Below are 27,932 nucleotides of genomic sequence, written 5' to 3'. Positions count from 1 at the left end.
CGGTCCTGTTTAACCTGGAGCAAGTCAGAGGCCTCTTGAGCAAATGCAAGAATCTTCACTGTGGGGAGCCACTCTGAATGACCCACCTTCCAGTCCTGAAGCAAGAGGCTCTAATTAATCACTACATTTTGTAGTGACTTGGGCGTTGTCCCAGCCCAAGAAGTAGGTGTGTCTTCAGATGTAGGTGTCAACCCTGAGGTTGAGTTACACTCATCTGTTGCTTGTAATCCTGCCCTTTCTGGCCTTTTTTGGATAGAACTTTCTAAAGAACAAGAGTCTCCCCAATAAAAGCCCACTTCTGAACATGCTCCCACTCAAGCACGCACACACTTTCTCTTTCTCTCTCTCTCACCAGCCTCTCTCGCCTGACTTTCTCTTGCTTTCCCTTTTGGGGAGCCTGAGACAGAGAGAGCGGAGCCATCTGGAAGCTTGTTTAAAGGTAAAGTGTGTCTGTGTTTTATTTGGTGTCCCTGGAAAATCATACGAGCGACCTTAAGTTCAGCTGTCCACGCAGGTTGGGGGCAGCACTTCACCATATATTTTTTAAAATTTGTATTAGTTATTGATGGACTTTCATTTATTTGTTTGTTTTTATATGGTGCTGAGAATTAAACCCAGCGCTTGCAAGGTAAGCGCTCTGTCACTGACCCACAGCCCCAGCCACATCTTCACCATATTTTGATGATGCACTTCTTCACCATCTTGGCTTGAAAACACACTGAGTGCAGAGGTACACCCATAACAGAAATCAGTTCAACTCTGCTGGACGCCACTGTGCTGGGAGAGGACTTCTTTCACTTTATCCACAATGGTCTCCACCTCAGCCATAGCGCCCAGACCTGGGAGCAAAGTTCTGTGCTGTAATCAAGGGAGGGCTGGACAGCTAACAATGCTTGCAGCCCCCTGCCCAAAGTTCCCCATCACATCCCATCCAGAGACGAAGGCCTAAAAAGGCCAGGCCCATCATTGCACCAACAAGACCCATCAAACCCCTCCTAAGACACCCCAGAATAGTCCCCAGGAATCATTCCACTAGTCATCCTTGACAGTGTGTATGCTAAATTCCAGCGACTCTAACAAGCACTTTTACTTATTTTTGTAGTACTAAAGATTGAACTCGGGAGTGCTCTACCACTGAGCTACATCCCCAGCCTATTTTTATTTTGAGACAGAGTCTTGCTAAGTTGCTGAGGCTGACCTCAAACTCGAGATCCTCTTGTCTCAGTCTCCCAAGTCCCTGGGATCATAGGCATGCACCACCAAGCCCGGCCTCTACTAAGCATTTGATATATGTTATGTTATTTTATCCTAACAACTCTGAGAAGCAAGAATTAGGATTCTCATTTTCCAGGCAAAAGAATTGAGCTTGGAGAATAGTTCTACCCGAGGTCACTACAGGCCAGAATATGACCCCCAAAGCTGAGCCCCTTCCACAGTCATGGGTTGTAAGCCTGATAAGATACCTACCTTGATCTCCACACACCAGCTTCTTGTCCACACAGGGGATCTCCACATAGCCAAAGGCCTTGAGTTGGTCCACCTGCTGTGCAGTAAGGGGGTGTTCCCACATGACGGTATTCATGGCAGGACAGAAGAGCAGGGGTTTGCTGCGGTCCCAGGCCCGGATGACACACGTCTGTGAAGAAGGGGGAGGTCCTGCTCCTCTGCCTACCACCCCTTCCTAGCCCTCCTAAACCATCCCCACTGTCCTCCAGGCTACAGTCAGCAGCCCAGTTGGAGGCTCAGGATGACTGGGTGCCACCTGTCTCATGTCCCTGGGGTTAGGGGACTCCTCAAACCTCACCATCTTTCCTCAAGCTCTGGCACAGGCACTACACACAGCAAGTCCTCAACCAATGCCTTCAATGGCTCAGCCACCTCCAGCAGACCTCCCTCCTATGTGTAGTCTCCCCGCATCTAAGCCTGACCCTTCTCCACACTGGCTTGTGCCTCTTAGGTAGAAGCAAACCTGGGGAGCAAGAGGCAGGTGTCACAGTTCACCAGAAAGTTAGGGACCAGACTGCTCATAGGGAGACCTACCTAGCACCAACTCTACTTCTGAGCCAATTAAACCATGGCAATGAAAACATCCAACACATGACAAATACCTTCTCTCATACTTTATTTCAGGAACCCTCATTGTGACCCTAGGAGAAAAGCCCTGCCCGTTTCACAGATGGGCAAGCCATAGTTCCCTGCAGGGTGAACTGCTGCCCAAAGTCACACCTGGACAAACACAGCCTGTGTAACCTTTCACTGCACTGGGCAACCTTACTGTCTCCTGAAGCCAGGCCATCCCACTGAGGTACAGACCAGAGTAGCTGCGGAAGGGCCTAACAGCTCTGAGTCCTTAATGCCATAGGCTTTGAGTTCTGAGGTTGCATAAATCAAGTGTGTGTGTGTGTGTGTGTGTGTGTGTGTGTGTGTGTGTGTGTATAAAAACTACTTGTGAGAACCTGGACAAACTGTTTAATGCCAGGGCCTCAGTTTCTTCTGCAAAAGGGTCCCCTTACTGGGTGGCTGTGAAGACTGAGGGTGTGAATGCTTTCAAAATTCTTAGCATAGGGAATGGTACCAAGAACAGGCTTTCAGGGCGGTGGTTCCTGTTATTACTACAGGACAGGCTTATTAGGTTGGGGGCTGCCTCAGGGGGAAATAAGTTTCCCTGTGCTCTGACAACACCAGGCACCTCCTCTTGGCCAGGAGCTCCTTGGGGAGACAGTGGCTGGAACACTCCTCCCCAGAAATGGAATCCATCTGGGAAAAGAAGAGGATGTGCAGAGAACAATGCTATGCACAGGCCAGGCTAGAGCCTGATCCCTTGGTGCCCCTGCCCTCTCCCAGGACAGCAAAGAGCCTCAGGATTTGTCTGCTTGCGTCATCCCAGACACTAGCATTCGTTTCCCATCAAGTCCTCTCAATGTGCAACGAGGTTATGAGTGGACAGTTTCAGTCACACTTCCTCTTGGCCCCATGCCACCTGATACTTCTGCAGAAGTCCTGAGCATACCTAGAAGAGCCCCTTGTGTGTGTGTGGTATGGAGACGGGGGCTGGGCTAGGATTTCTAAGCCATCATCAAAGGAAAGCACACCAACCCACATACCAAGGATGCTGACAGTTCAATTTTTATAACATTTGATATTCTTTGAAACATTTGCGCCTTCAAGTGAATTCCTTTGAGGCAAATAGCCAGACTTGGGAACATATTCTACTGCCAATTCTGGAGGAGAGAACCCCCAAAATTTCAGGGAGTGGCAATGGCCTTGAAGAAAAAAAAAAGGCATAGAGCTTTCAGGAGACAGAACTCTTAGAGTGGTCAGCCGAGACTGAACTCTGAGGTGGATGTGCTACAGCACATCAGACGCCCCTGACCAGACAGTGGGAATCTGAGAGTTTGGTGGGATGGTACAGACCACCCCACTCTGAGCTGCTTCAAGAAAAGCAACAGGGGGCTGGGGATGTGGCTCAAGCGGTAGCGCGCTCGCCTGGCATGCGTGCGGCCCGGGTTCAATCCTCAGCACCACATACAAACAAAGATGTTGTGTCTGCCAAAAAAAAAACTAAAAAATAAATATTAAAAAAAAAAAAAAAAGAAAAGCAACAGGGTATTTCTTTTGTTTTAGTGCCTGCTGGCCAGGTTCCAACACTATTGGGCATTCTTTCTATCTTTCTTATTTTAGTTGTGGATGGACACAATATCTTTGTTTATTTTTATGTGGTGCTGAGGATCAAACCCAGTGCCTCACACGAGTGAAGCAGGCATCCTACCACTGAGCTACAGCTCCAGTCCCTTTTTTTTTCCCTTTGTACCAGGAATTAAACCCAGGGGTGCTTAATCACTGAGCCACATCCCCAGCCCTTTTTGAGATAAGGTCTTGCTAAGTTGCTTAGGGCCTCACTAAATTGCTGAGGCTGGCTTTGATCCTCCTGACTCAGCCTCCTGAGTTGCTGGGATTACAGGCCTGCGTCACTGCACCCACTCCTACTGGGCAATCTTGATAATGCTGCTCTCAGATCTCCTTCTTTGCACTTGCTCAGGGCCACACCATCCAGGAGTGTTCTGCTCAACCTGTGCTCTTGGTCAAGAGATGCTTAAGTCACTAGTAGATTCCCCAGGAAGGCTTCAAGAGCCCCCTGACAGTCGGCATAGTGCGGCTCACTGACAGGCTCACTAATTATCTCTTATCTGATCCCCACAAAACCCTAATCCAGCTTTAGTATTCACCTTTTTCACCATGGTAAACTAAAAAACTCCCAGCTGTTGACATATGGAAAATTACTTCTGACCACATACATACAGTCTTTTATTGAATGCCTACCACATTCTCAGTAAAGCAAGGCAGTGACTCTGCTATCAAAGGACTAACTGGGGTCTGGTGTGGTAGTGCATGACCTTAATCCCAGCTACTTAAAGAGGCTGAGGCAGGAGGATCTCAAGCTCAAGGCCAGCTTGGGCAGTTCAGTGAGACTCTGTTTCAAAATAAAAATCAATTAAAAATAAAGGGTTAGGGACATAGCACAGTGGTAGAGTACCCCTGAATTCAATTTCCAGTACTGAATTTTTAAAAAATGGACTGACTAATGGTCACTTAAGACCATCATCACCCATCAGTCACTATACACGTGACTATGATAAAAAACCCTCTTCTGCCAGGGCCTATAATAATTCCAATGACACAGAATCTGAGTCAGGAGAATCAAAAGTTCGGAGCCAGCCTCAAGAATTCAGTGAGATTCTTAGTAACTTAGAGACACTGCCTCAAAATTAAAAAAAAAAAAAAAAAAAAAAGACAGAGGTTGTATATCAGTGGTAAAATGTTCCGAGGTTCAATCCCCAGTACAAAAACAAAAAACTACTCTTCTTCCATAATGAAAGCCCTCTGTGTCCTTAGCACAGTCCCTAGGACATGGGAGGTGAAAGCTTAATATATGGGGGAAAGGTAATAAGAAAGAGAGAGGAAGTAGAAAAATCACACCCAAATAGTTCCAGGATGATCATATAATCAAATCAGGAGACCAGCAGATCCTCTTTAAGAGTGACAGCTCCCTGGCTGTCACAGAGGCCTAAGCCAATTCCTACTTTTGTATATCTGAACCTCTCCTCCACCGTTCATAGGCAATTATCTCTTGTTCTGACTTTTTCTTCTTTTCTCTGTAAACTTTCTCTAATACACAGGAAAACTGAGTCTTAGCCTTGGGGCTAAAGAGCTACAAGAGATATGTTTCTATTGGAGATCTATGAGGAAGTAAGCACCCTTATCAGATTGCCCACATGTCCATATATCCAGATCCTGGTGAGGCAGTGCTGAAGGGGGAGGGAATGGACAGCAGAAGGCAGCTATGATGGAAGACAGAGAAAGCATGGGGCCAAGGCTAGGCATCTGACTGAGCACTGGGAGGTAGGCAAGAGGTGGACACACCCAGAGAGCATCAGCAAGTCCAATGGATCTGCAGGCCCAGGTCTGCTGCCCACTTGCTGGAGACTAAGGGGAAAGGGGCAGTGGAGCCAGGGGCACCACATTCTTCCTGAGCAAACCTGGGTCCCAAAGTAATAGGTCTTCTTGTACAAGGAAGTCTGCAGCTCAGAAAAGTGGGAGAGGGAGGGATGAGGATGCCAGGGAGTCACTCACAAGCAAATTGTCACAGATGCCACTGGCCACCTTCCCCAGGGTGTTGGCATCGAGAGGAGCCACTAGCATCAGGTCAGCCCACCTCCGCAGGTCAATGTGGAGAACTGGGTCAGAGCGGTGCTTCCACATCTGGCAGAGGGAGGAAACAGTGTCACTCTCTATGTGATAGGGGGAGGGGACCAAAGCAATCCAGGTACAAACCAGGAACCCAGGGAAACCACCCGACCTCCCTGTTCAAGTCCACCACAGTTCCCTCTCACAGCTCGGCTGGCAAGCACTGGCCAAGCAGCCAGCAGCCTGACAGAATCCAGGCCTGAGGAAACAAACGCCCCTTGTCTCTCTCAGCTATTCCCTTTATGGTTTGGTTTTCAACAGAACTGACATCTGGCAGGGAACTCCTGGCCTGTCTGCTTGAGGCGGATGCTTGGATTGTCCAAGCCAGTGGAAGGGCTCTGGGGCGATGAGAAATGGAGGGGGCGGGGTTGGGAGAAGAAGCCAGCCAAAAATGTTCAAGATTGAGAATGTTTAAAAATGCCTGGCAGGGCATCCCTGTGAGGCCCACCCTCCGCGTCTGGTGGGTCAGCTAGTGCCCGCCCCTCCACAGGAGGGCAGAGGCAGAGCCTGGAGGCCATGGGAAGTGAGGCGCTTTCCACAGCCCTGACGCCAGGAGCCACGTGGACAAGGGTGGTGGGAACAGAGCTCCTCTGTGGTTTCATCAGCCCAGATAAGTACAAGGACACTCAACCTCAGGCACTGGGCCAAAGCTGAGCTCTGCCTGGGAAGGGAGGGACTGTGGGCCTCCCGCAGGCCAGAAGCTAGACAGATGTTTTCCTCTTCGCCTTTGCCCAGATGGCCCTGACCGCTGACTTCAGCCCAGCCTGTCTGCTCTGGCCGCCAGGACCATAGGCTAAGGGAGGACAGTTCTGTCCTGTTGGTAGAAATGTCTTGTTGGGCCCAGCACTAACCTCCCATTCATCAGAGTCACTGTAGAGGGTGACAGGAATATCCTGGGGGTTGTAGAAATGTTTGGCTCTTTCAGTTGTGACCACTGTGACTTCCAGCTGTCACCAAGAAAAAGCAGAGGAAAGGAGAGAAAAGGAGGGAGAAACTGTTACTGGAGCTACAGACTTGGAGGCCACACACGGGCCAGGCAGGCAGACGTTTTCCTCACAGCCTGGCTTTAGAGAGGACTTCCCCAGAGCAGTGAGCCCCATGTTTGTACAGCTACTTCCGCTGTCACCCAAAGGTCAGGCCTGGCCAGGTGCAGCTGTTTCACTTCCCCATCTGAGGGGCCACTGAGGACTGAGTCACAAACTATCCAGTGCATATAAAGCGGCAACTCTTGCCACTTAGGCAGAGTGAGGCCAGGGACTGAGGCAGGGAACCCAAGGCAACTAGTGAGGCCACTGAAAGCAGGTGGGGCGCCCGAAACAGCTCACCAGCTCTGTGCCACATGGCAGTCCTGCCCTCTGCAGGCCAAGGCACAAGATCTGGGACTGGCAAGCTAAGTCTGCATCCACACACCAGTGAGAGCAGTTTCTTCTCTATTTCTAGGAACAGGACTCGTGGGCTCAGGCTGCAGTCAGGCTCCCGGAAAGCCAACCCTGTGTGCCCAACACTCATAGGGGAGAATGAGTTTCCCTTTACCTGACCCATTTACAAATCACTAATACAAACAAGGAAGGTGTTTAACCTGCTCAAAAGAACAAATGGCTGAGAGAAAAAGCACACATAGTGTGAAAGGCTCTAGATGGGCTGGCCATCATTTGTAAAAGAAGATGTCAGACTAACTAGTTGGCAAAATAACAAAGGGGACCAGAGGAGTGGCTGGAGGGGAAGGGTGTGGGAAACCACACTTTTGGGGGAAACCACTAAGTTAGGAGAGGACACTGAGCCCAGAGGGAAAAGAACCAAAGGTGACATGGACAGAATCAATGACTAACCACGGCAATGGGCAAGGGCAACAATATCTGGAGCAGAGCCAGCTTGCAGACACTCTGTGTGTCCTGCATAGGTTATAAACATTTGTGAGCTAATATGGAGATTGGAAGATTTCACACAAGAAATTCAATTTCCTGACTTCTCGTGCAAAAGCAAAAACTCTGGTGCTGTTGGATCCACATTCCTACTTGATAAGGACTTGGTGGCATTGGTCAGGGTGCTCCTTTGGAATGGGGCATGTCTGAAAGGAAAGTGAGGAATCAGGAGTCGGGTGAGCGAGAAATGAAAGACAGAGACCAGGCCGAGATACACACAAGAGTTTATTTATCAGAGCTGACAAATAAAGGCCATCTCTCAATAGACAGAGAGAGGCAAAACAGGATTGGGGTTCAGGACTTTTACGGGGCCAGGTGGGTCCTAATGCAGCGGTTAAGGGTGGGGTTGGTATGAGGGAGTGGTGAGCCTTTCTCAGACAGGCCCTTGAGCAGGAAAGCAAAATTTTTCTTAAAATGGTGGCTGTCACTTAAGATGGCCATCTAGATGCTAAGCAAGGACCTTACAATGCCCATGCCAATTCAGCCTAGTCACTACTCCTCCTACTGTCCCCCTGAGGCCCACTTTCCTGTTGTTTTCTGTCTTTAGTACAGGGAGTGGGGGTAGCCATAGTCTACACAGCACCTGAGAGCAAAGCTGGGACCAGGGGCAGATATGTCACAGAGAAGAACTAAGGAATAATTGAAGGTCTGGGGCTCCTGGCTCTACTGACCTGTCCATTGCCTGACCACTTCCTCTAAGAATCTACCATCCCCAGGACTTGCTCCAAACCTCAGGGACTTTTTAGAGGTCCTTTAAAACAAACTGCCAGAATACTGGAGGCTCCTCTAAGATAGCCCTCAACAAACCTTGCCCAGTTCTGAGCAAAATGCCAAGTAAGCAGGGTTGCCTTGTCTCTCCATAGAATCCAGGCCTAGAGAAGCTACTGCACTTGCACAGGCAGAAAGAGCAGAGGGAGAGGGGACCATGCTGAGGATCTTGACTTCTTCATGGGGAAATGTGAGACATAAAAAGTTAACATAACCATGATTAACATAACCATGATTTTGGTTAACATAACCATAACAATGTAAAACTCTCAAACCAGGAGAAGAAAATTCAATTTACACAAAAAAGGAGAAGCAGCAGCAGACAGAAAGTAGAAAGCATTAAGTAAGATGGCAGAAGTAACAGGGTGCAATGGTGCATGCCTATAATCCTAATAACACAGGAGGTCAAGGCAGGAGCATCACAAGTTCAAGGCCAGCCTCAGCAATTTAGGAAGACCCTGTCTCAAAATAAAAAATTTTTAAAAGGCTAGGGATGTGGCTCAGTGGGATGTGGAGCTCCCTGGGTTTAATCCTCAGTACTGGAGAGAGAGAGAGAGAGAGAGAGAGAGAGAGAGAGAGAGAGAGAGAGAGAGAGAGAGAGAGAGAGAGATGGCAAAAGTAGTAGTGTAATAGGAATTAGCGTAAATATATAATGAGTTGCATTCCTGATCAAAATTCAAATGCTCATCTTGAATGTTTTTTAATTCATCAATAGGTTGTCTAAAAAGACACATTTCAAACCAAAGATAAATAAAAGTTAAACAGAAGAATAAACTTCCAGTTAAAACTCCCAAGAACAAAAAGGAGAAAAAAATGACAGCCACTAGGACACGTCAATACATTTAAGACAAAAGTGGAAAGAAGTATTAGAGATGAAATGAGATCGGATGAGATGAGATTTAAAAACCAAATTCCGAGAACCTATAAGGCAGCTAAGAAAAAAGCCCATTAGAGACAAGGAGCCCAAGGAAATCTCAGGAATTGGAGGTGCTGAGTACCTGGGAAGGTGGGAGGGACAGACAGCTGAATGTAGATGGACTGCACCATCTGCCAAAGGACAGTGAAGCCCCCCAGCACCATCCCAAACTGCCAACATATCACCCTTCTCCATCCCAAGTGTTGTCAGATTTGGAACACTTGGCAGACAGACGTCAAAGGAGAAATTCTGCAACAGAAGTATCTACAGGCTCCCAGAGAATTTTACTATATCCTAAGAATGCTGGGTCTACCAGGCAGGAGACTGGTGAGGTCTTTTCTGGAAAACCTTATGTTCCCAGGATCACTTGGGTTTTCCCAAACCTCAAAAGGAAGATGAAATGAAATGGGACACAAGGGATTCCTCCCGTCCCCCACCGATGTCACACCACTGGCCTCAAGCTCCAGACACTGTTCCATTATTCTTTTCCCCAATATTGATATGTAGAGTCATTTTGTTCTTCCTAAATTTCCCCATAAACTTCAGCTCACTCTGGGGGCCTCTGTTCTGTGCTTTAACTTCATCTTTGGTCACGTGTCCTTTCTTTTTTTTTATTTTTACTGGTTGTTGATGGACCTTTATTCATTTATTTGTGGAGCTGAGAATCGAACCTAGTGCCTCACACATGCTAGGCAAGCGCTCTACCACTGAGCCACAACCCCAGCCGCAGCGTGTCTTCCTTTCTATTTAACTGCTTTCCATCTCCTTCAGTAGGGGGCTTCCCAGGCAGCTGCTCACACACTGCCTCCTCTTTCTCATGGGAATGGCTGTCTTTCATGTCTGAGAGCTTCCCAACCATCCTGAACTATTGGCTACTTAAGAATGTCCCAAGCCACATATGATGGCAAACCCCCATAATCCCAGTGACTTGGGAGGCTAAGGCAGGAAGATCACAATTAGTAACTCACTGAGCCCGTGTCTCAAAATAAAAATAAAAATAAAAATGGCCAGGATGTAGCTCAGTGATAAAGCACCCCAGTTTCAACCCCCAATACCAAGAAAGAAAGAGAACATCCCTGGTTCATCTTCTCTACTCTGAATTTTGGAAAGTTGCTTATTGAGGATCTAGTGCCCTCATTCTCCCCAGTTCCCAAACATCCTGCCAACTCTCAAAGGGTCTATACCTTAATGCTAGTCTTCAGAAATATTCCCAATTGGCATTCCCTTTGTTCAAGGGCTCCCTCCTGCCTCTACCTTTCTTTCCTCTACTCAAGGTCTCAGAGCCTTCATATTGCACCCCCCACCCAGGGTCTGTGAGGCCTCCCACCCTGGGCAATAGTCCTACTTGATTCCTGCTAAGCTAAGCACTTCAGTTGACCTCAGCCTCTCAGCCTGTGTATCCTCCCACGCTTCACAGTCACATTGTGAGGAAGCCTCCTAGGTCAGTGTCTTCACCTGAAGGGTACTGTGAAGAACATGTGATGGGCAGGTCCTCCCCCAAGCCCCTCTCTGGCCCCCAGTGCTGTTGGGCAGGCCCAGGCTCGTTTTTTCTGGTTTTATAGGGATACCAACTTGATCTGAGTCACCAGCCCTGCAGGCTTTGTTCTTTCATCTTCATTCACTCAGCCAAAAGGTCCTGGGAGCCAAGGGCTGGGTGTGGGTCTGTATACATTTTTTTTTAAAGCATGTGGTATTACCTTCTAAGTTACTAAATAATTAAGACTATTCACTCATTCACCCTGACCTTTTCCCAGCAAATGCCCAGGAGCCCTGCCTGGTAGGTCACAAACACCTCAAGGCCAGGTACTCTCTTAGGCTTTCTCTTACACCCTCACGGGACCACATCCCTAGCCCTTTTTATTTTTTTTTTCTTTAGTTGTAGATGGACACAATACCTTTATTTAATTTATTTATTCTGTGGTACTGAGCATTGAACCCAGTGCCTCACACATGCTAGGCAAGTGCTCTGCCACTGAGCTACAATGTCAGCCACCCCCCAACCAGTCCTTTTTTATATTTTATTTAGAGACAGGATCATGCTAAGTTGCTTAGGGCCTCACTAAATTGCCAAGGCTGGCTTTGAACTTGTAATCCTCCTGCCTCAGCCTCCCGAGCCACTGGGATTACAGGGGTGCACCTCCACACCTGGCACAGTCTGCATTTTGTCTAGCATTTATAGAGATTCTTTCCTGAAACCAGTTGAAAGTCTGATTTGTTTTTCCCTCCTAAAGAGACATCAAGAATCCCAATCTAGTCAGGTGCAGTGGCACACACCTGTAATCCCAGCAGTTCGAAGCAGGAGGATTACAAGTTCAGAGCCAGCCTCAGCAACGGCGAGGTACTAAGTAACTCAGTGAGACTGTCTCTAATAAAATATAAAATAGGGCTACGGATGTGGGTCAGTGGTTGAGTATCCTGAGTTCATCCCAGGTATACCACCCCCGCAAAAAAAAAGAGAGAATCCCAATCAGAAGTTTGGAGTTCCTAAATTGGAGTATGGAGTTCCTACAGAGGCAGGGAAGGGAAATAGAAACAGAATTTGGGGGTGACACTTCAACTTCTACTTTAAGGACCCTAGTCTGGCCCAGGTAGTTTCTTGGGCAGATTATCAAAAGAAACTGTGCAGAAAGTACTCTGCAGCAAAACGATGAGACAAAACTCATGGCCCGAGTTCCCACTTCCATCCTTGTCTTCCACCCACTACAATCACTAGGCAGCAGCACCACCACCTCTTGGTTTGACAACCAAAAAGTGTCTCTGGACATTCTCCATTGTCCTGTGAGATGCAAAACTGCCTCGGTGGAAAACCACTACTCTACAGCACTATCCAACAGAACTCTCTGCAGTGACAGAAATGGTCCTGTCTGAGCTGTCTAGCATAATAGCCACCAGTCACACGTGGCCATTGAGCATTTGAGGGTGGCTGATGTGACCAAAGAACTGAATTTCTGGTTTTATTTAATTTTAATTACCTTAAAGTTGAATGGGTTAGCAGCTATCATATTGGTTGGCGCAATTCTGGTATATGCAAACAAAGTAGAAAAGCCCCAGCTGGAACCTATAGCTGAGTGACCGCAGAAGAGCTGAAGTTTATAGTGGAGAATATGATGATGGCTCCACAGGAAAGCAAAGAAGATTCTAAGAGGTTCTATCAGTCAGGGACTCAAACTGTGACAAGGCAAGGCACAGGGCATTGGTAGCTCAGGTCTCCGGGCTGGCATGTACAGCAGTACTGACATGTACTGACATTGGGCCCATCAGTATTGACAGTGACATGCTCCTGATCTGTGCCCAGGACCTAGTGGGGCATGGTGGTGGCACACCTATTATCCCAGCTTCTCTGAAGGCTGAGGCAGGAGGATATGCTCAAGGTTAACCTAGGCAGCTTAGCAAGACCTCTTCTCAAATTAAAATAAAAAGGGCTGGGGGTGTAGCTCAATGGTAGAGCCCTTGCCTAGCATGCATGAGGCCCTGAGTTCCATCCCCGGTACTGAAAGAAAAAAAAAAAAGATACCGCTGACTCTAACCTGAGCCATGGAGGTGTCAGGTATACTTGAAGTAAAAGGACTCTTGGTACCCAGTGCAGTCAGCACATGGGACAGGAGTTGTGGAGGTGGCTTCATTAACAAATGCATAAGTATCTCGATGTCTCATAATGATGCCTCAACTCAGCAAACATCTACTATACACCATGGGGCCAGAGCTGGCAAGACAGGAGCTGTGCCCTCAGTCAGGGCTCAGTCTAATTCAGAGGTGGGGCACATAGAACCCTGACTCCTAACTATAAAGCAGGACAGACCTAGGCAAAAGTCCATAATTCCTAGGGGTTCTCAACCTGGCAGTTTTGGTAGGTTTAAGCAACGAATGTCCAGGTTCCAAGTCTGACCTCAGATTTACTTGCTGACAGAAGTCAGGACACGTGGCTTCAAGCCCAGTTTTGCCAACTTACTTGCTGAAAGATCTCAGGCGAGTGAGTCTCTTCCTCTCTGACCACATGGTTTCTATGGGTTGATCCAGCACACTGGGAAACCTGGGTCCTTTTGTAATCCCTCGTCTTTCTCCACTTTTCACACATGTGAGTTTCTGCCTGCAGAAAACAGGCATTCTCTCACCTGCTTCCTGGGGGAGTTGGTATTCTAGTCATATCAGCACCTCATGCTGTGCCATTCCCTAACTCAAGAAAATTCCCAAGAACAAAACCAAAAAGGCAGGCCATAGAGGCTCTCCATGGGGATATTGTTCTAGGGCATCATGGAAGGACACTGGGGTGCAGGACCCTCTGTCTGAAGCCCAGGGCTGGCTGCCTCTGAGCTCACTCCCTACAGGTTCGGGGGAGAGGTCTGCAGGGCAGGGAGAAAGGGACCATTGAAGCCAACAGAGGCACAAATACAGGCCTCAGAGTTTCCACAGCAAGCTACAGAGTAGGCAGGTGGCCTCTTCCTGGAAAGAAAGGAAAACCTCAAACCAGGCCTGGCTTCCCCTGCTCTCCTTCCTCAGTGACCACTTTAAAAAAAAAAAAGCAAAAAGTTACAGTGAATGTTCCATAATCCCCGACCAAAAGTCCACTGACATAAAAAAAAGAAAACAAATACATAAGTTAGGAAATGAAAATTGAAAAAATGATGCAAAATGAAAAATAAGTCTATTTCTGGAAGGGAAACAACCTCCAGAGGAAAAAACCACAGGCAAAAACTCACATGTGTGAACACACAAGAGGAACCACACTATGCTCCAGAGGTCAGCAAACTTTCTATAAAGGGCCAGATAATGTTTTGGGCTTTGTCCCATTTACTCAACTTTGGAGGAGCGCAAGTACAGCCATGGGCAATACGTAAGTGAAAGGGTGTGGCTGTGTGCCAATGAAACATTATGGACTCTAAAAGGTGAATTCCTTGCTTTTTCTTTTTGGTACTAGAGATTGAATCCAGAGGCGTTTTACCACTGAGCTATATCCTCAGTCCTTTTTATGTATTTATTTTGAGACAGGGTCTCACTAAGTTAGCCAAGGTTGGCCTTGAATTTGCAATCCTCCTGCCCTGGCCTCCCACACACATGTGATTACAGGAGTATGCCACCACACCCAGCTCATTTAAAAAAATATATATATTTTTAGCTGTAGATGGACACAATGCCTTAATTTTATTTATTTATTTTTATGTGGTGCTAAGGATCAAATCCAGTGCCTCACACATACTAGGCAAGTGCTCTACCTCTGAGCTACTGCCTCAACCCCCAGCTCATTTTTTTTTTAACTTCTTTTAACCACTTAAGAATGTAGAAATTGGGGTTGATGATGTAGCTCAGTGGCAGAATGCTTGCCTCACATACACAAGACCCTGGGTTTGATCCCCAACACTACAAAAAAAAAAAAAAAAAAACTGAAAATAATTCTTAGGCACAAGTTGTACAAAAAGAGGCAATCTGGCCTGTAGGTGAAGTGTGCCATCTCCTATTCTCTGCTTATTTCACTTCTATCCCAAGAATAGTCCCACGTCAGTATGAGAGGTACATCTCATTTTTCTGTACTGCTGCAAACTAACTCATTGAGAGGCTATGCCATAAGTGCACCATAGCTTGCTTTTATTTTTTTCTTTTTTCTTAGTTCTGGGGATTAAACTCAGGGGCACTCTACCACTGAGCTATATCCTCAGTCCTTTTTATTTTAACACAGAGTCTTGCTAAATAGCCGAGGCTGGCCTCAAACTTGCAATCCTTCTGCCTCATTATGCAGAGTCTCTGGGATCACAGGCACACACTGTCTTGCTCAGCTATACCACAGCTTTCTATAGTTCAACATTTTGTTTTGAAATGATATACAATGCTATAATGAACATTCTTGTACATATGGTCAACTTTTATAAATATACTCTAGTTTAAAGAGCTAAGAACACTTAAAATTTCTATGTTGCCAAATGTTCTTCCAGAAAAGCAGAATTTATTTTGTACTGCATATGAGCCAGACGCTCTTTCCTTCATCCTTGGCAATCCTAGATGTCCTGATGGACATTCTAGAAACTTATCCTTCTCTAAAGACCCATGTACTTCCTTAGTGGAAAGTTTCTCACATTTAGAATCCTCTTCTACCTCTCAGCCATTAATACCTGCCCTGAGAAGCTACTTTGGTGTCTGTCTTCTTCTAAGTTTGAAGGGTGCAAGCCAGGCTGCCAGCCAAAGGGCAGAGAGTGATTTGAACTAACAGCCCAGATGTAACTGCTGCCCAATTACATGATGATTAAAAAATGCAAACCCCCTGGAGCTCCTGGACTCCAACCTCAGGCTACCTATAGGTCCTAGTCCCTTTTGCCTTCACATCTAGAATCTTCTAGTATCCACCTGACAGAAGCTCTGGAGATGGACATCTGAGTACCTATCTCCCCTTAACTGCATGGATAAAAGAAAATTTAAGCCAAAAAGAACTGACTTTCCCAGAGTTCCAGCATCAGATATCCTCTCTGCTCAGCTGCTTCTCTTAACATAGGGTTGTCCCCTACCAGTTCCCCCCTCCCACATATAGGCTTGAGGACTTTAGGGTATCTTCTCTCCCTGGCTGCTGGTATGAGATTATGACTAAATCCACCCCTTGCCATAGGCCACCACAGACTCCCTGATCTGGCTCTGGGGTGGCAGCACAATGACCTTTAGATCAGTGGCTCTCCAGGACACCTGCACATACTGATGGATCAGATGTAGTTATGAGCCAGGTCTGCAGAATTGCCCAGCTCCCAGCAGCCTACAGCCCAGCTGTTCAATGGCTAGTCAATCCTGGTGTCCTGAAGGGAGCTCAGTAAAGCCTTGTGCACATGAACTCACAATTCAGCAGGCAAAGAGTTGAAAGTGCCCCAAGGGACAAAGACTGCTGGGGGGCAGGGCAGAAGAGAGAAATGGGGAGCTCAGGACCACTAGGAAGGGTGGTAGTGTCTAACATCTGGGGCCAACTCTAGGTAAACCTGGGATGTCTCACAGGAACATAATTAGCAAAGCTAGGCATGGTGAGCTGTTTACCTGAAGAGGGATGAGGACCCTCACTTTGTCAGGGAAACTGTGGTTCCATGGCTTTTCCCATATGGCTTTCTCACAAACCCCAATACCTCACACTATGCTGCTGGCCCAAGGACAGCACATGGGGGAAAGTGGGGGTGGTGGACAGGAAACACACACACTGTTAAGTGCTTCTGCATGCCAAGCTCTGTGCCTAGTTGCTTGCACAAGATGACAAACTGTCATCTCTGTCATCTGTGTCCCCAGCCAAAACCTCATGGTGCCTGACAAGCACGTAGGGGATGAGTAGCAATAATTATCCCTATTTTAAAATGAGAAGGGCAGGTTCCAAAGTAAAGAGGCTTCCCTCCCAGCTCAGTGCCCTCTGGCTGCCTCAATCCAGTTTCAACCCCAGCCAGAGAGGGAGGGCCAAGTCCTGTTCCAGCCATGGCCTGTCCTCCCAGGAGGCCCAAGCTAAAATGCCTGGGGTAGGCTGGACAGCTTCCCTGCTCCAGGCAACCCTTTCCTCAAACCCCCCATAAATGCTGGCTGCGTGGGATGGGAGGAAGTGGCGGGGTTGCCATTTCCCCTAGCTCTGAGGCTGCCCATCTGTTTCCTGGGATAGGACTCCCTGCCCCCATCCACCCTGTCCCGGAAACTCACTTGCTTTGGGTCTATGAGAAAAGGAACTACATGGCTCCCTCCTTTCCCAGGGGGTGGAGACAGAGGCTCTAGCTGCTGCAACCCCTTCCAGGTCTCCCACCCTCAAGGCTCTAGGTGTCTACTTCCTACCAATGATTCTGGGCACACAAGAGGGTAGCCAGTCCCTGACAGCACTGCCCCCAAACCACAGCACCCAGTTCTCAAAGCAGCCATGAGTTTCTCCTCCCTCCCTCCTCTGGTCTAGCTGGCAGTTTCACTGCTTATCCCAGCCTGGAAGGTGGGATGAGGGGGTGACTTTCTGGGTAGAAGTTTGTGGAACATTAAAAAAAAAAAAAAGTGAAAACAAGCTTTCCCAGACCCCACGGCTGTCCTCACAGTCATCTCTGGGTGAGCACCGCCCCCTGCTGGACATGTCAGATATAGCTGCCTGGGCCACCCTACATTAGGGACTAAGCAGATAAACAAGGAAAAGGCACAGCCTGGGTCTCATCAGTGACATAACAATGCTCCCAAAACTATGGCAGATAACATGAGCAATGTCCAAAGTAACCTGTAGTTCCACATCAAATCAAACCACAGGGCTGTGGGGTTGTCGTCTATTGGATTTCACATTGTTTAAGGCTTTGAACTTTTGTCCAAAATATGAAACTGACCAAAATTGAGGTGGCCTAGCCAAGAACGGGGGCTACAGTTTCCAACCTCAAAACAACGTGGTGGTTCCTTGGGCATCTGCAAACACCTGAGGCAGCAAAGTTTGAAACAAGAGCTGTGGGCAATGAGGAGCCTTTGAGATTTCAGTGCATTTGACAGGACAACCATGGTGTCTAACAAAAGAATAGAACCCCGGTGCTCAGAACCAAGTGAAAATGGGGCAGAGGAGCCCAAGGCACAAGTGGGGGCCGAGAACCTGCTGTATTTACTCAGCCAGCCTCCTTCCCACAGGATCTCATGGGCTCTCAGGGTCAGTGTATAGGAACTCAAACCCCCATCCACAGCATCCTTTCCCCATCTCCCTTCATATCCTGTCCACACTATCTAATCTAATCTAGCTCCTGCTTACACGGCCCACACACCAACACACCCAGAAGAGCTCCACAAATACCACGATTAAGAAAAAGAAAATCCTGCCAGGCATGGTGGCACATCCTTACAATCCCAGGGAAGCAGGAAGATCACAAGTTCAAGGCCAGTCTCAGCAATTTAGCAAGGCCTTCAGAAATTTAGTGGGACCCTATTCCAAAATAAATAAATAAATAAATAGATAGGTAGGTAGGACTGGGGAGGGGGTTGGGGCTGTAGCTCAGTGGCAAAGCGCTTGCCTAGCATGCGTGAGGCACTGGGTTTGATTCTCAGCACCACATAAAAATAAACAAATAAAATAAAGGCATTCTGTCCATCTACAACTACAAAAACAAAAATTAAAAAAAAAAAAAAAGGACTGCAGACATAGCTTAGTGGTAAAGCACCCTGAGTTCAATTCCCAGTACAAGAAAATCCCACACACTGAAGAGAAATAGGCTGGTATCATTATACAATAGTTACTATCATTACATGATAGTATAGTAATGATGACTGTCTAATGTTAGAGGCCACTACACTTGTCTAAAGAGGATACTCACCCCAGGAATGTCCAAAAGCTTTGACACCAGAAAAGGCAACTTCAGAGCAGCAACACTTCCGGTGACACCCACAAGAACATGGAATTTTCTCTCCACCAAGGATGCAGCACCTGGACATGATTCCATGTGGGGTCTAATGGCTTAAAATTCTGGGAGCCTGCAAAGCCTGGACTTCATAAAGCTCTGTCAGGTCTTAGCATCTAGAGCAGAACAAATGATACCCTTTCACTCACACATTCAACCAAAAGGTATACAGAGAATATCATGTTAGACCCTACACCAGATGCCAGCGAGCCTCAGAGGATCAACAGTCCCAGCTTCTGTTAACACAATGTGATTAGAAAAGTCAGACCCCCCTCCCCACACAGGCCTGTTACAATGTAATGTGGCAAATGCTATGAAGAAGGGTCATTCCAGGTATGGTGACTGTCTCATTGAAAAGACATTCAGGTTGAATCCTGAAGGAGGAACATTTTTTTCCAGAAACAGGAGGAAATGACTTCAAAAGATGGAAAATCTTATAAAGGTGAAAAGACCTGAAAGGAAGTGGTAAGTTGGGAGAATAGAAAGTAGCTCAGTAGTGAGGTTGAAGCATGATGTAGGTATTAGGATAAGGCTGCAAAATCAGGTTGAGGTCAGAATGTCAAGGGCAGTGAGACTCTGGAGTTTTTATTTGAGAAAGATGGTGCTGGTACTGGTGCTGCCAAGAGTGTAGAGGAGGCTGGGGGTGAAAAGATGGAGAGTGAAAGGAACTACTGCAGCAGACCAGGCTGACTGGTCCAAGGGAGTAGTAGTAAGAGATGGAGTCCAAAGATGCTTGTGAGGCAGAACCCTAGGCAACCGGGGGACTGGGTACTCCCAGGAGTTGAGAGATTTTGGCCTTTATGGCTCTGACTCTGTAGATCAGCCTGAGCACCAACCTACCAAGGAGAAGCAGATGTACGCCACGCCATGGGACCAGCTAGCTGATTTCCTCCTTTGACTCTCAGATGTTGCTAGAAGTAAGTGCTCCTGGGCAGGCGAGGGAGGTATCAGGTTTGGGGCATTGACCCTGGATCCTCCTTTCTTGGCCTCCTAAATAGCTGGGATTAAAAGGGTGGGCTATCACACACAGCTGAGTGTTCATAAGAGAGCTGAGGGACATACCAAAACCTATATTCTGGCAAGCTGGGCCAGCAAACCACACTCCATCAGCAACAATCACTGAGGACTGAGTTCAACTCTGGGCAAAGGACCTCTAGAAAATACAGCTGCTACCATCAGGGAATCTATAAGTAAGGTTAAGACAGGGACCACACCCAGAATTACTTGAAACAGGTCCTTCTCTACCATGTACCTTTTTGGTCATCACTGACTCAATATGTATAAGTTTTTTGCCTCTACCTCCAACAGCAAGTTCCCTGCAGTGTGATCATGTTTAACCATCCAGTGTTTTAGTCAGCTTTTTTCATTGCTGTGACCAAAAGACTTGACAAGAACAACTTTAGAGGAGGAAAAGTTTATTTGGGGCTCATGGTTTCAGAGATCTCAGTTCACAGATGGACAAATCCAATCCTCAGGGCCTGAGGGGAGACAGAATATCATGGTGCAAATGTGTGGTGGAGGAAAGCAGCTTGGAACAGGGCACCAGGAAGCATGAAGAGCTCCCCTCACCACAGACAAGGGCACGCCCCCATAGACCTAGTTTCTCCAGCCATGCCCTACCTGCCTACAGTTACCACCCAGTTAATCCCTATCAGAGGATTAATGAACTTATTAGGTCAAGGCTCCCATAACCTGATTTCACCTCTAAGCTTTCTCACATTGTCTCACACATGAATTTTGGGGGGATACTTCATATCTAAACCATAACACCCAGTCACTAGCCTACTACCAGGCAGTCCTGAATGTCTGCTGAATGATTGATAAATTGCATGCTGGGGCTGGAGAAGTAGCACACTGGCAGATCACTTGCCTAGCATGCTGGGAATGCTGGGTTCAATTCCCAGTATAATGGGGAGGAGCCTGTACCCTCTAGACACTGTGGCCTGTGAATCAGAAGCCCTGGATCCTGCTCATAGTTATACTTCTGACTTGATATGCAACCTAAGTCTCCTTCATGTGCCAAATGCAGTTAGGATGGGTTTCTCTCTCAAGTTTCCTCCAGTAGAAGCTGAGTCAATACATAAAAGACAGTGGTAAGGGCTCTTTGTACAAGGGAGGTCTTAAGAAGATGCTCAAAAAGGGCAGAATCAGCAGCATGAGGGAAACCCAACTGACCCAGAGGAAGAACTGGTGAACAGCTGTGTTTCTACTGGCTACCTTCATGGCTCCATGGGGTCCTCTCTGCCCAATATTTGCCTTTAACTCTTAGTATATATCCATGTGAGCAGATGATTTTTGGCTCCAGTATCCCACTTCTACATGGAAGGGTCTCCAAGGATTCAGACCCTTCTCAGTAGGGGTTAAGCATAGGCTGGTTTCCTAGAGCAAGACCCCCCAGGGTTCCATTTGCCAGCAATTTCAATTTCTGTTTCAGGCCTAGCCAGGGTCATGCTGGCTCAGAGTTGAAGAATTGAGTTCATCTGGGAACTAAAAAGCCCTATTAGCAACTAGCAAGGTCCACAGGGTCTCTAAGCCAGTTTCTTGTCAGAGTACATTGGTGGGTAACAGAAGCACATTCTTGGTTCTTTGGGGAAACCTACCTGCCAGATCTCAAACCCCCACCCTGTTCCACCCTAGCCTATCCTATTAGGACAGGGAGATTCCTGCAAAACCAGAAGTTCAATTACATCTCTGCAGCCCCTGAACCTCCTCTATAAACAAACTGAAAAATTCCTACGAAACAGGCTACAGTAAGCAATCAATTGAAGATGGGCACAGTGGCACATATCTATAAACCCAGTAACTCAGGAGGCTGAGACAGAAGGATCACAGTTTCAGACCAGCTTCAGCAACTTAGTGAGGCCCTGTCTCAAAATAAAAAATATATATATATAAAATAAAAAAAGGGGCTGGGGATATAGCTCAATGGTAAAGTGCCCCTGGGTAACAATCCTCAGTATGGGGCAGGGGCCAGTTGGCAAACAGGTGGGTTATAGTGCTAAAGGCCATGATTACTGGGCCTCAAGGTCCCAGGGCACCAGCCATAGAGGTAACCCACATCCAGAAAAATGGGAGCTTCTATTCCTCCTATCCCCCACCTGCCCCACTTTCTTTTTTTGGCTCTGGGGATTAAAGCTAGGGATGTTTTTACTGCTGAGCTACATCCCTAGCCCTTTTAAAAAATCTGAGACAGGGTCTTGCTAATTGCTAAATTGAGGCTGGTCTCAAACCTGCAATCCTCCAGCCACAGCCTCCTGAGTTGTTGGGATTACAGGTATGCACCACTGTACCTGGCTTTTCTCTTTTAGATAGATTATCAGAAAGAGCAAGGAGCCTCAGCATGCAATGGCTAAGTCTTCCTCTCTGAGCAGTTTAAATAAAGGGCAAAATGGAAAGATTTCAGGGATATTTGCCAGTAACAACATGGTCAAGAGTAGAACCAGAATAGAACTAGGGCTAAAAAAGGAAGCAAGGTAAGCAAGACCAGACAGGGTATAAGCTGAGCCCAATTCAGGAAAGATGAGGGACTGGAACCTAAGACAAAACAGGCCCAAAGGAAGATGGATAAGCAGGGCTCCTGAAAGGGCTGGGGATGCAGCTCAGTATAAAGACATGTGTAAAGCCCTAAGTTCTTTCTTGGCATATTAAAAACAAAAACCCGAATCCTTTAGCCTGCCATCAAAGCCCCTCACTATTGACCTAGGCTGACCTTCTACCAATCAATACACTCTATCATCTACCCCAGCAACAACAAATAACTTGTAGCTTCTCAAAGTGTCACTCTGCACCAAAACCCAAAGAAAAATTAAAACTCTTCTCTAAGCCTAGGTAAGACAAGGAACTCTGCTGGAAACACTCAAAGCCTTGGTATTTCTAATAGAGTACTTTTCTCTCAAAAGAGAGATAGGCATGCTTGACTCTGCTGATCCTGAAATTTCCTGTGGGCACCTGTCCAGGAAGCCACATGTTGTAGAGAGAGATCCCACACACACTCCAGCTATTAGATTGTAGTGACTGACTATTGCTACCTCCAAGCCGCCAAGGCAGATGTAGAAAAGCCCTGCTCCAGGACACCCACCATTGGCCTAACTTGGGAAGCTCTCCTCTTATTGTCTAACAGTTTCCAAATATTTCAAAGGACAGCAGGCAGTTCTCTTCTGACAAAATTCGCCCTCGCTCAATTTTACATGCTATTCAGCATTTTCAGGAGGTTCCTACAGATAAATCCAACACTCTAGAGCTTTCATTTTTCAATTTCACTACCTTTTAAAATACTGTCCGACTGGGCGCGGTGGTGCCTGTAATCCCAGTGATGCTCCTAACAGAAGCTCGAAAGTTCGAGGCCCCTCTCAGCAATTTAGTTCTGTCAAAGCGCTTCTAGATTCAATCCCAAATACCAATTTTTTTTTTTTTTTTTTTTTTTAGTTAATTAAAATACGGTTTGCCCTTTGGAAAGCCCTTGCTCCTTTCTTAAAGCAGACTCATACGGCTTTTGTTTTTTTAAAGGTGAGAGTTAAATGTGAGAAATTATAAAGCCTCCTTCTACTGAATTAAACAGCGCAGAACAAAAAAATCTCAAGAGTAACGCAAGTCAAAATGAGCGGACACACATGTGGATATATATCCCCCACTCTAGGTTCAGGGGTCCCTATTGCTTCTGCGGGCCCCCAAGAGTACCGGTAGGTGAGGTCTCACAGGCTGTACGGGCTGTCTATACGTCCACACGCGGAAATATCCCCCCACCGCTCCACCCCGACGTACACACAGCGGCAAGCAGTTTCTCCCGCCTCCCCATGAAGCACGCCAAGACCCAGCTTCCCAGCCCCTGCTCACCCGCGCCAGACACCGGGCGCATCTCGTAGGCAGTCACCAAATACCGCGATATCTTGGCTGCCCTTCCCACAGATCCTGAACGGTACGCAGCCTCACGAGCGCACAGAGATTGCGCAACCTTCTGGGAGTTGTAGTCTACGCTAAAAATTGTAGTCCACTCCTCTGCCTTCTGGGAGTTGTAGTCCACTGAGGGAATAGGACACTCACAGACTCCAAGCTCTTCACTTCTGGAGCTGAGGACTTGCCTAATTGTAGGACTTCCTCACCTTTATCCTACACTCACACACACAATTCAGAACTTAGGCACTTAATATTGAATAGTACCATACCCCTACTGTTTAAGGTGCACAGAATACAGAGATGAATAAGATGTGGCTCTGCTCTTGAGACAAACAGGAACACAATTACAGGATAAGTTTCTCCATGAGGAAACTGAGGGACCTAAGCAACATTCCAGGTAGGAAAGCCCTCTCTACCAAGGAGTCAGTCACTTGAGATGAATCTGGAAGGATGACCAGGATAGATGACCAGAAAGGCATTCCAAGAGGAGGGCAAAGGGAAAACAGCAGGAGAAAGCATGTTGGATGCATTTCCCTACCTTATTCATTTTCCTGCATTCAGGACCTTTGTGTTTATTGAGGCTGCTCAACCAGATACAGGTATCCCAAGGTGACAGCTGAGGGACCACCATGCTCTACTCTTTCCCTTGTCCACAGTGAACCATGTGGACCAAACCACCCCTCACCCACTGATCCATCCTATTTCTACTTCCTTCTCAGGAATTCACAGCTTTCTCCTCCTAACAAGCAGAAGGCCTATGTGGCAACTTCAAGACCTACTCAAAGCTGCCTCAGAGGAAGAACCACACGAAAGTGCATGGCTTGGGCTGGGAATATAGCTCATTTGGTAGAGTGCTTGCCTCACATGTACAAAACCCTGGGTTCAATCTCCAGCACAAAAAAAAAAAAAAAAAAAAAACATGCTCCGCTTTTGGTGCTAAGGAATAACTCCACAGATCACCCAACTCACCCATCTCACCTTCACACCTCTGCCCTATGGCCCAAGGTAAGGCTCCATGTAGGCCAACATGAAGACACATGACACAATAGACAGGGTCAAATGTTCCCCTTTATTTTTATTCACTCAGTTACCACAGATAGACACATTGGCTCAGGCAGATCAACTGCCAGCTAGGGAATGGTTTATGCCTCCCAGAAACAAGGAGGGGCAGTGGGCACCAGGAAAATGCAAAAACAGATCACTGGCTGGCCACAGACCTGAGGATCCCCATAACTGGGCCCTCCTTGACCCACCTCCAAGCCAGACCATCCAGCAGAGAGGGTTCTGTGTCCAACCCCCACTTCTCATCCTGGTTCCCTCCACAGGAAAGTGCATAGTTGCCTAGAAATACAGCCTCCCAGAGACTGAATAAGCTGGGCCAGACGTAGGTAATAGGGTTTCCAAGGACAATGCCAGGCACAGCCATACAGGTCTGAGCCAGTTCAGAGGAAAGGCAGGTAGGACAGGAAATTGATTGAAGGTGGCATCCAACAGGCCATGGATGCCAGGCTAGCAACTGGACCACAGTCTTCCTGGAACTACCAGAGGGTTAAGGGAAAGGGAATCAGAGGACTGGGATCAAGGGGAAGGAAGGGTCTCTTCAGATACCAGGGGCTGTGACAACTGCTCTCCGGAAGGAAAATGATAAGAGAACCAATTATATTTTGTGATCCAAGCCTAAGGGACCATTAGAAAAGAACTTTATGAAGTAGTGGTAGGTCAATGCTCAGAGTGGCCTGCAAAGTGAGGTGTTGAGTTTCAAGGAGGAGCCAGCCTAGAGTGGTCAAGTGGGGTCTGGTTTTCCAATTCATCTAGCCCAGGTGGGCTTCCACTGGAAGAAGAGAGGGTAGGAAATAGGGAGCTGCTCCTTGGGTGAGAACCCAATTCCATCCAGGTCTCATACAGAGTTGAGGCCTCTGCCAGCAATGTTCATCACTGCTTCAAACAAAACAGCCCCTGTTTGGGCCTCTTAGAAGGGGAAAGGTGTTAACAGGGTGAAGAATTGCCAAGAACCAAGTCCTTTAGACAGAAGGAAGGAAGTTATCTTGATTTGGATGTGGGGTGGGGGATACCTAAACCAAAAACTAAAGCCAAAGCATCTCTTCTTCCCTCCCTGACTAACCAGAAATACCATTTAGGTTCATTGTGCTTACAACAAGGATTGGACCTGTGCACTTTTCCCTGGGCCCCAAGTTCAAGTGCCCAGCACTTTTCTGTGGCCAAGAGCAAGTGAGACTACGAGTGGCATGCTCTTCTCTCATTGGATACTGTCTGCCTTCTTCTGATCTCTCTTACAGTTCTGGCCCTCCGAGCCCTGTACTTCCTGCCAGACCCAAACAGAACAGCTATTGCTCCAAGGAATCCAGTGGAATCCTATGGTTACTCAGAGATACCTAGAAGCTCTAGTGGAATGAGAATAGCCAGACCTCCTCAGGGACCAATAATTATTTACATGTCTTCTGCTCCAGCACAACTGGAGATGACAAATGCCCACAGAACCCAACTCCTCAGGGAAGGCAGTAAGGCCAGGGTAGAAGAGTCAAGCCCAAGGATTTGAGGGTTGAGGAGGAAGCAGAAGGAAATAGACAGATGGACTCAGAGGCAAGGAGACCAATCCTGTATTTCCATCCCCTGGAATTCAGGTCCCCAGGTGGGCTTTGAATCTCCAGCTGCATACCCCTTCAACATCAGGGCTGAGGCTCAGCTCCCCTCTCAGCTTACTTGAACTGGAAATCACATCAGATTTGGGAATGTGGGCTTAGTCTTAGAAGCAGATATAACTGGGACACAGCCTTGGCGAAGACAGAAAAGCCATACAGGAAAGAGAAAGAGACCCTGGATGATGGAAGTGAGCACTGGGAATCTGATGGCAGGGAGGAGACAAGGAGAGGAGAATATTGAGGGAGGAGATCAGATGGATTACAAGAAGCAAGGGAAGCACCCCTGCTTGTCCCCACCTTCCCACCTACCACCATAAATGCTAAATACTGTTGCTTCCCAATAGGGACAAAAGTGGAAAGTTTCAGCTCATAACCCTGCAGAGGGCGCCAGGCTCCCTGCTTTGCCTCCCCCTGCCCCATAAGGAGTCCCTGGGTCAGGGTCAGAGGGGGCAGCCTGGTGAGGGTGGGGGGGCTGGTTTAGTTCTAAACATACAGCTAGCACCACAACAAGAGACCTTCACTGCAACTATTTCACAAGGGGACATAGACACAGCTACCACTGCACGGGACAGCTCCACGTGCAACCCACAGCTCTTAAAGATCTAAGAGCAGGAACCAAAAAGTGGGGGCAGGGAATAGACATATACATATATATATATATATATATATATATAACTCTGATTCTTTGTACAAAGTTCGGGAGGAGGAGAAAAGGGAAGGGGAAACCCTGCTTGGTTACCACAACAGATGCTGTAGCTTGAGCCCCCTGTCCCACTGGCCCCCAGCCCTGCCTCCTGTAGACTTGGCTGGCTCACATCTCATTGGAGTATGTATAGTTAGGGGTGGCGGAATACTGAGTCTGCGGCTGATTCATGGCACCCTGGGCTGCCCCCATGGCTGCATTCTGGGCTGCCTGCTGCACATGTGGGTTCTTCCATGCCCCTGTGGTCCATTCCTCCTGAGCTTTGCTGAAACTTCCCCCACTTCCCCGATAGAATTTATGAACCTGTAGAAGAAGGATAAGGAAGAGTTAATCCAAAGAGGCAGCCTATCCAGGAAACAGATGGGATCCACATGTAAAAACCAGTCCTCCCTCCTGGCCCATGCACTGTGCACCAGTAGGAAAGTCTAGCAGGTAATTCCAGAGTGAGTTAACTTGGAAAACCTCTGGCTCCTCTTGTAATTTGGAGAAAGGATTGTTTCAGATCATAGTCCCTTCCCAAACCCACCCTCTCACCTTTGAGATGGCCACATACCATGCTGAGGGCGATGAAGGAAAAGACAGCCACAACTGTGAACATGATGGTGGGAATGAGCATCACCACTGCTGAGCCAATGTTTGTCCCGAAGTAGGAGATGGTGGCGATCCAGCCACTGTAAGAAAAGGCCAGCTGTGGGGCAATGCAGGCAGAAGGAGGCATACCCAGATACATCCCACTGGGGCAGGGAGCCAATTCCATTGCCACAGGGAGGAACCACATCATTGGATGCAGAAGGATTATCTTACTGATACCCAAGGGCCTGTATCAGTGGCTCAGGAAGACCCCTTCCTTAGGGATCAGATGCAAGGCTTCCTTCCCTAAGGTTTTCCCACAATGCTGGACACTTCCCAGCTACCCAGAAACCACTGCCCAATTCTCCTTCCCTTAATTCACTGGTGGTGGCTACTACACTGTCCTGAATC

General features: G+C 47.5%; 2 protein-coding genes across 6 annotated transcripts in view; both read right to left on the bottom strand.

Moving 5' to 3' along the window:
- Window positions 1-429: 429 nt before the first annotated feature.
- Ppcdc (phosphopantothenoylcysteine decarboxylase) lies at window positions 430-23,600 on the bottom strand. 3 transcript variants are annotated; one of them, XM_026387839.2, is made up of 6 exons: window positions 23,529-23,566; window positions 18,612-18,811; window positions 6,597-6,692; window positions 5,632-5,760; window positions 1,468-1,636; window positions 430-839 (listed from the first exon to the last, which is right to left on the bottom strand). In XM_026387839.2, the coding sequence occupies exons 2-6, from the start codon at window positions 18,735-18,737 to the stop codon at window positions 754-756; spliced, it is 606 nt and encodes a 201-aa protein (XP_026243624.1). In that variant the 5' UTR covers window positions 18,738-18,811; window positions 23,529-23,566; the 3' UTR covers window positions 430-753. The 3 variants fall into 3 exon arrangements, with proteins under 3 accessions (XP_026243624.1, XP_026243625.1, XP_026243626.1); XM_026387840.2 differs by lacking the exon at window positions 23,529-23,566 and adding an exon at window positions 19,536-19,629; XM_026387841.2 differs by lacking the exon at window positions 18,612-18,811 and having other exon boundaries at window positions 23,529-23,600.
- A 3,263-nt stretch (window positions 23,601-26,863) lies between these two features.
- Window positions 26,864-27,932, bottom strand: part of Scamp5 (secretory carrier membrane protein 5) — a 68,898-nt gene continuing 67,829 nt past the window's right edge. For all 3 annotated transcript variants that reach the window (XM_077799695.1, XM_026387725.2, XM_026387726.2), the window contains exons 6-7: window positions 27,505-27,622; window positions 26,864-27,254 (exon numbers count right to left, since the gene is read on the bottom strand). In XM_077799695.1, the coding sequence (XP_077655821.1) occupies window positions 27,060-27,254; window positions 27,505-27,622 (313 nt within the window). In that variant the 3' untranslated portion in view covers window positions 26,864-27,059. The remainder of the gene's footprint in view (window positions 27,255-27,504; window positions 27,623-27,932) is intronic.

Source organism: Urocitellus parryii, chromosome 6 (genome assembly GCF_045843805.1).
Source record: "Urocitellus parryii isolate mUroPar1 chromosome 6, mUroPar1.hap1, whole genome shotgun sequence".
Lineage (NCBI taxonomy): Eukaryota > Metazoa > Chordata > Mammalia > Rodentia > Sciuridae > Urocitellus > Urocitellus parryii.
Note: the sequence above shows the minus strand (reverse complement) of the source record. Positions and strands in the feature narration are given on the sequence as shown.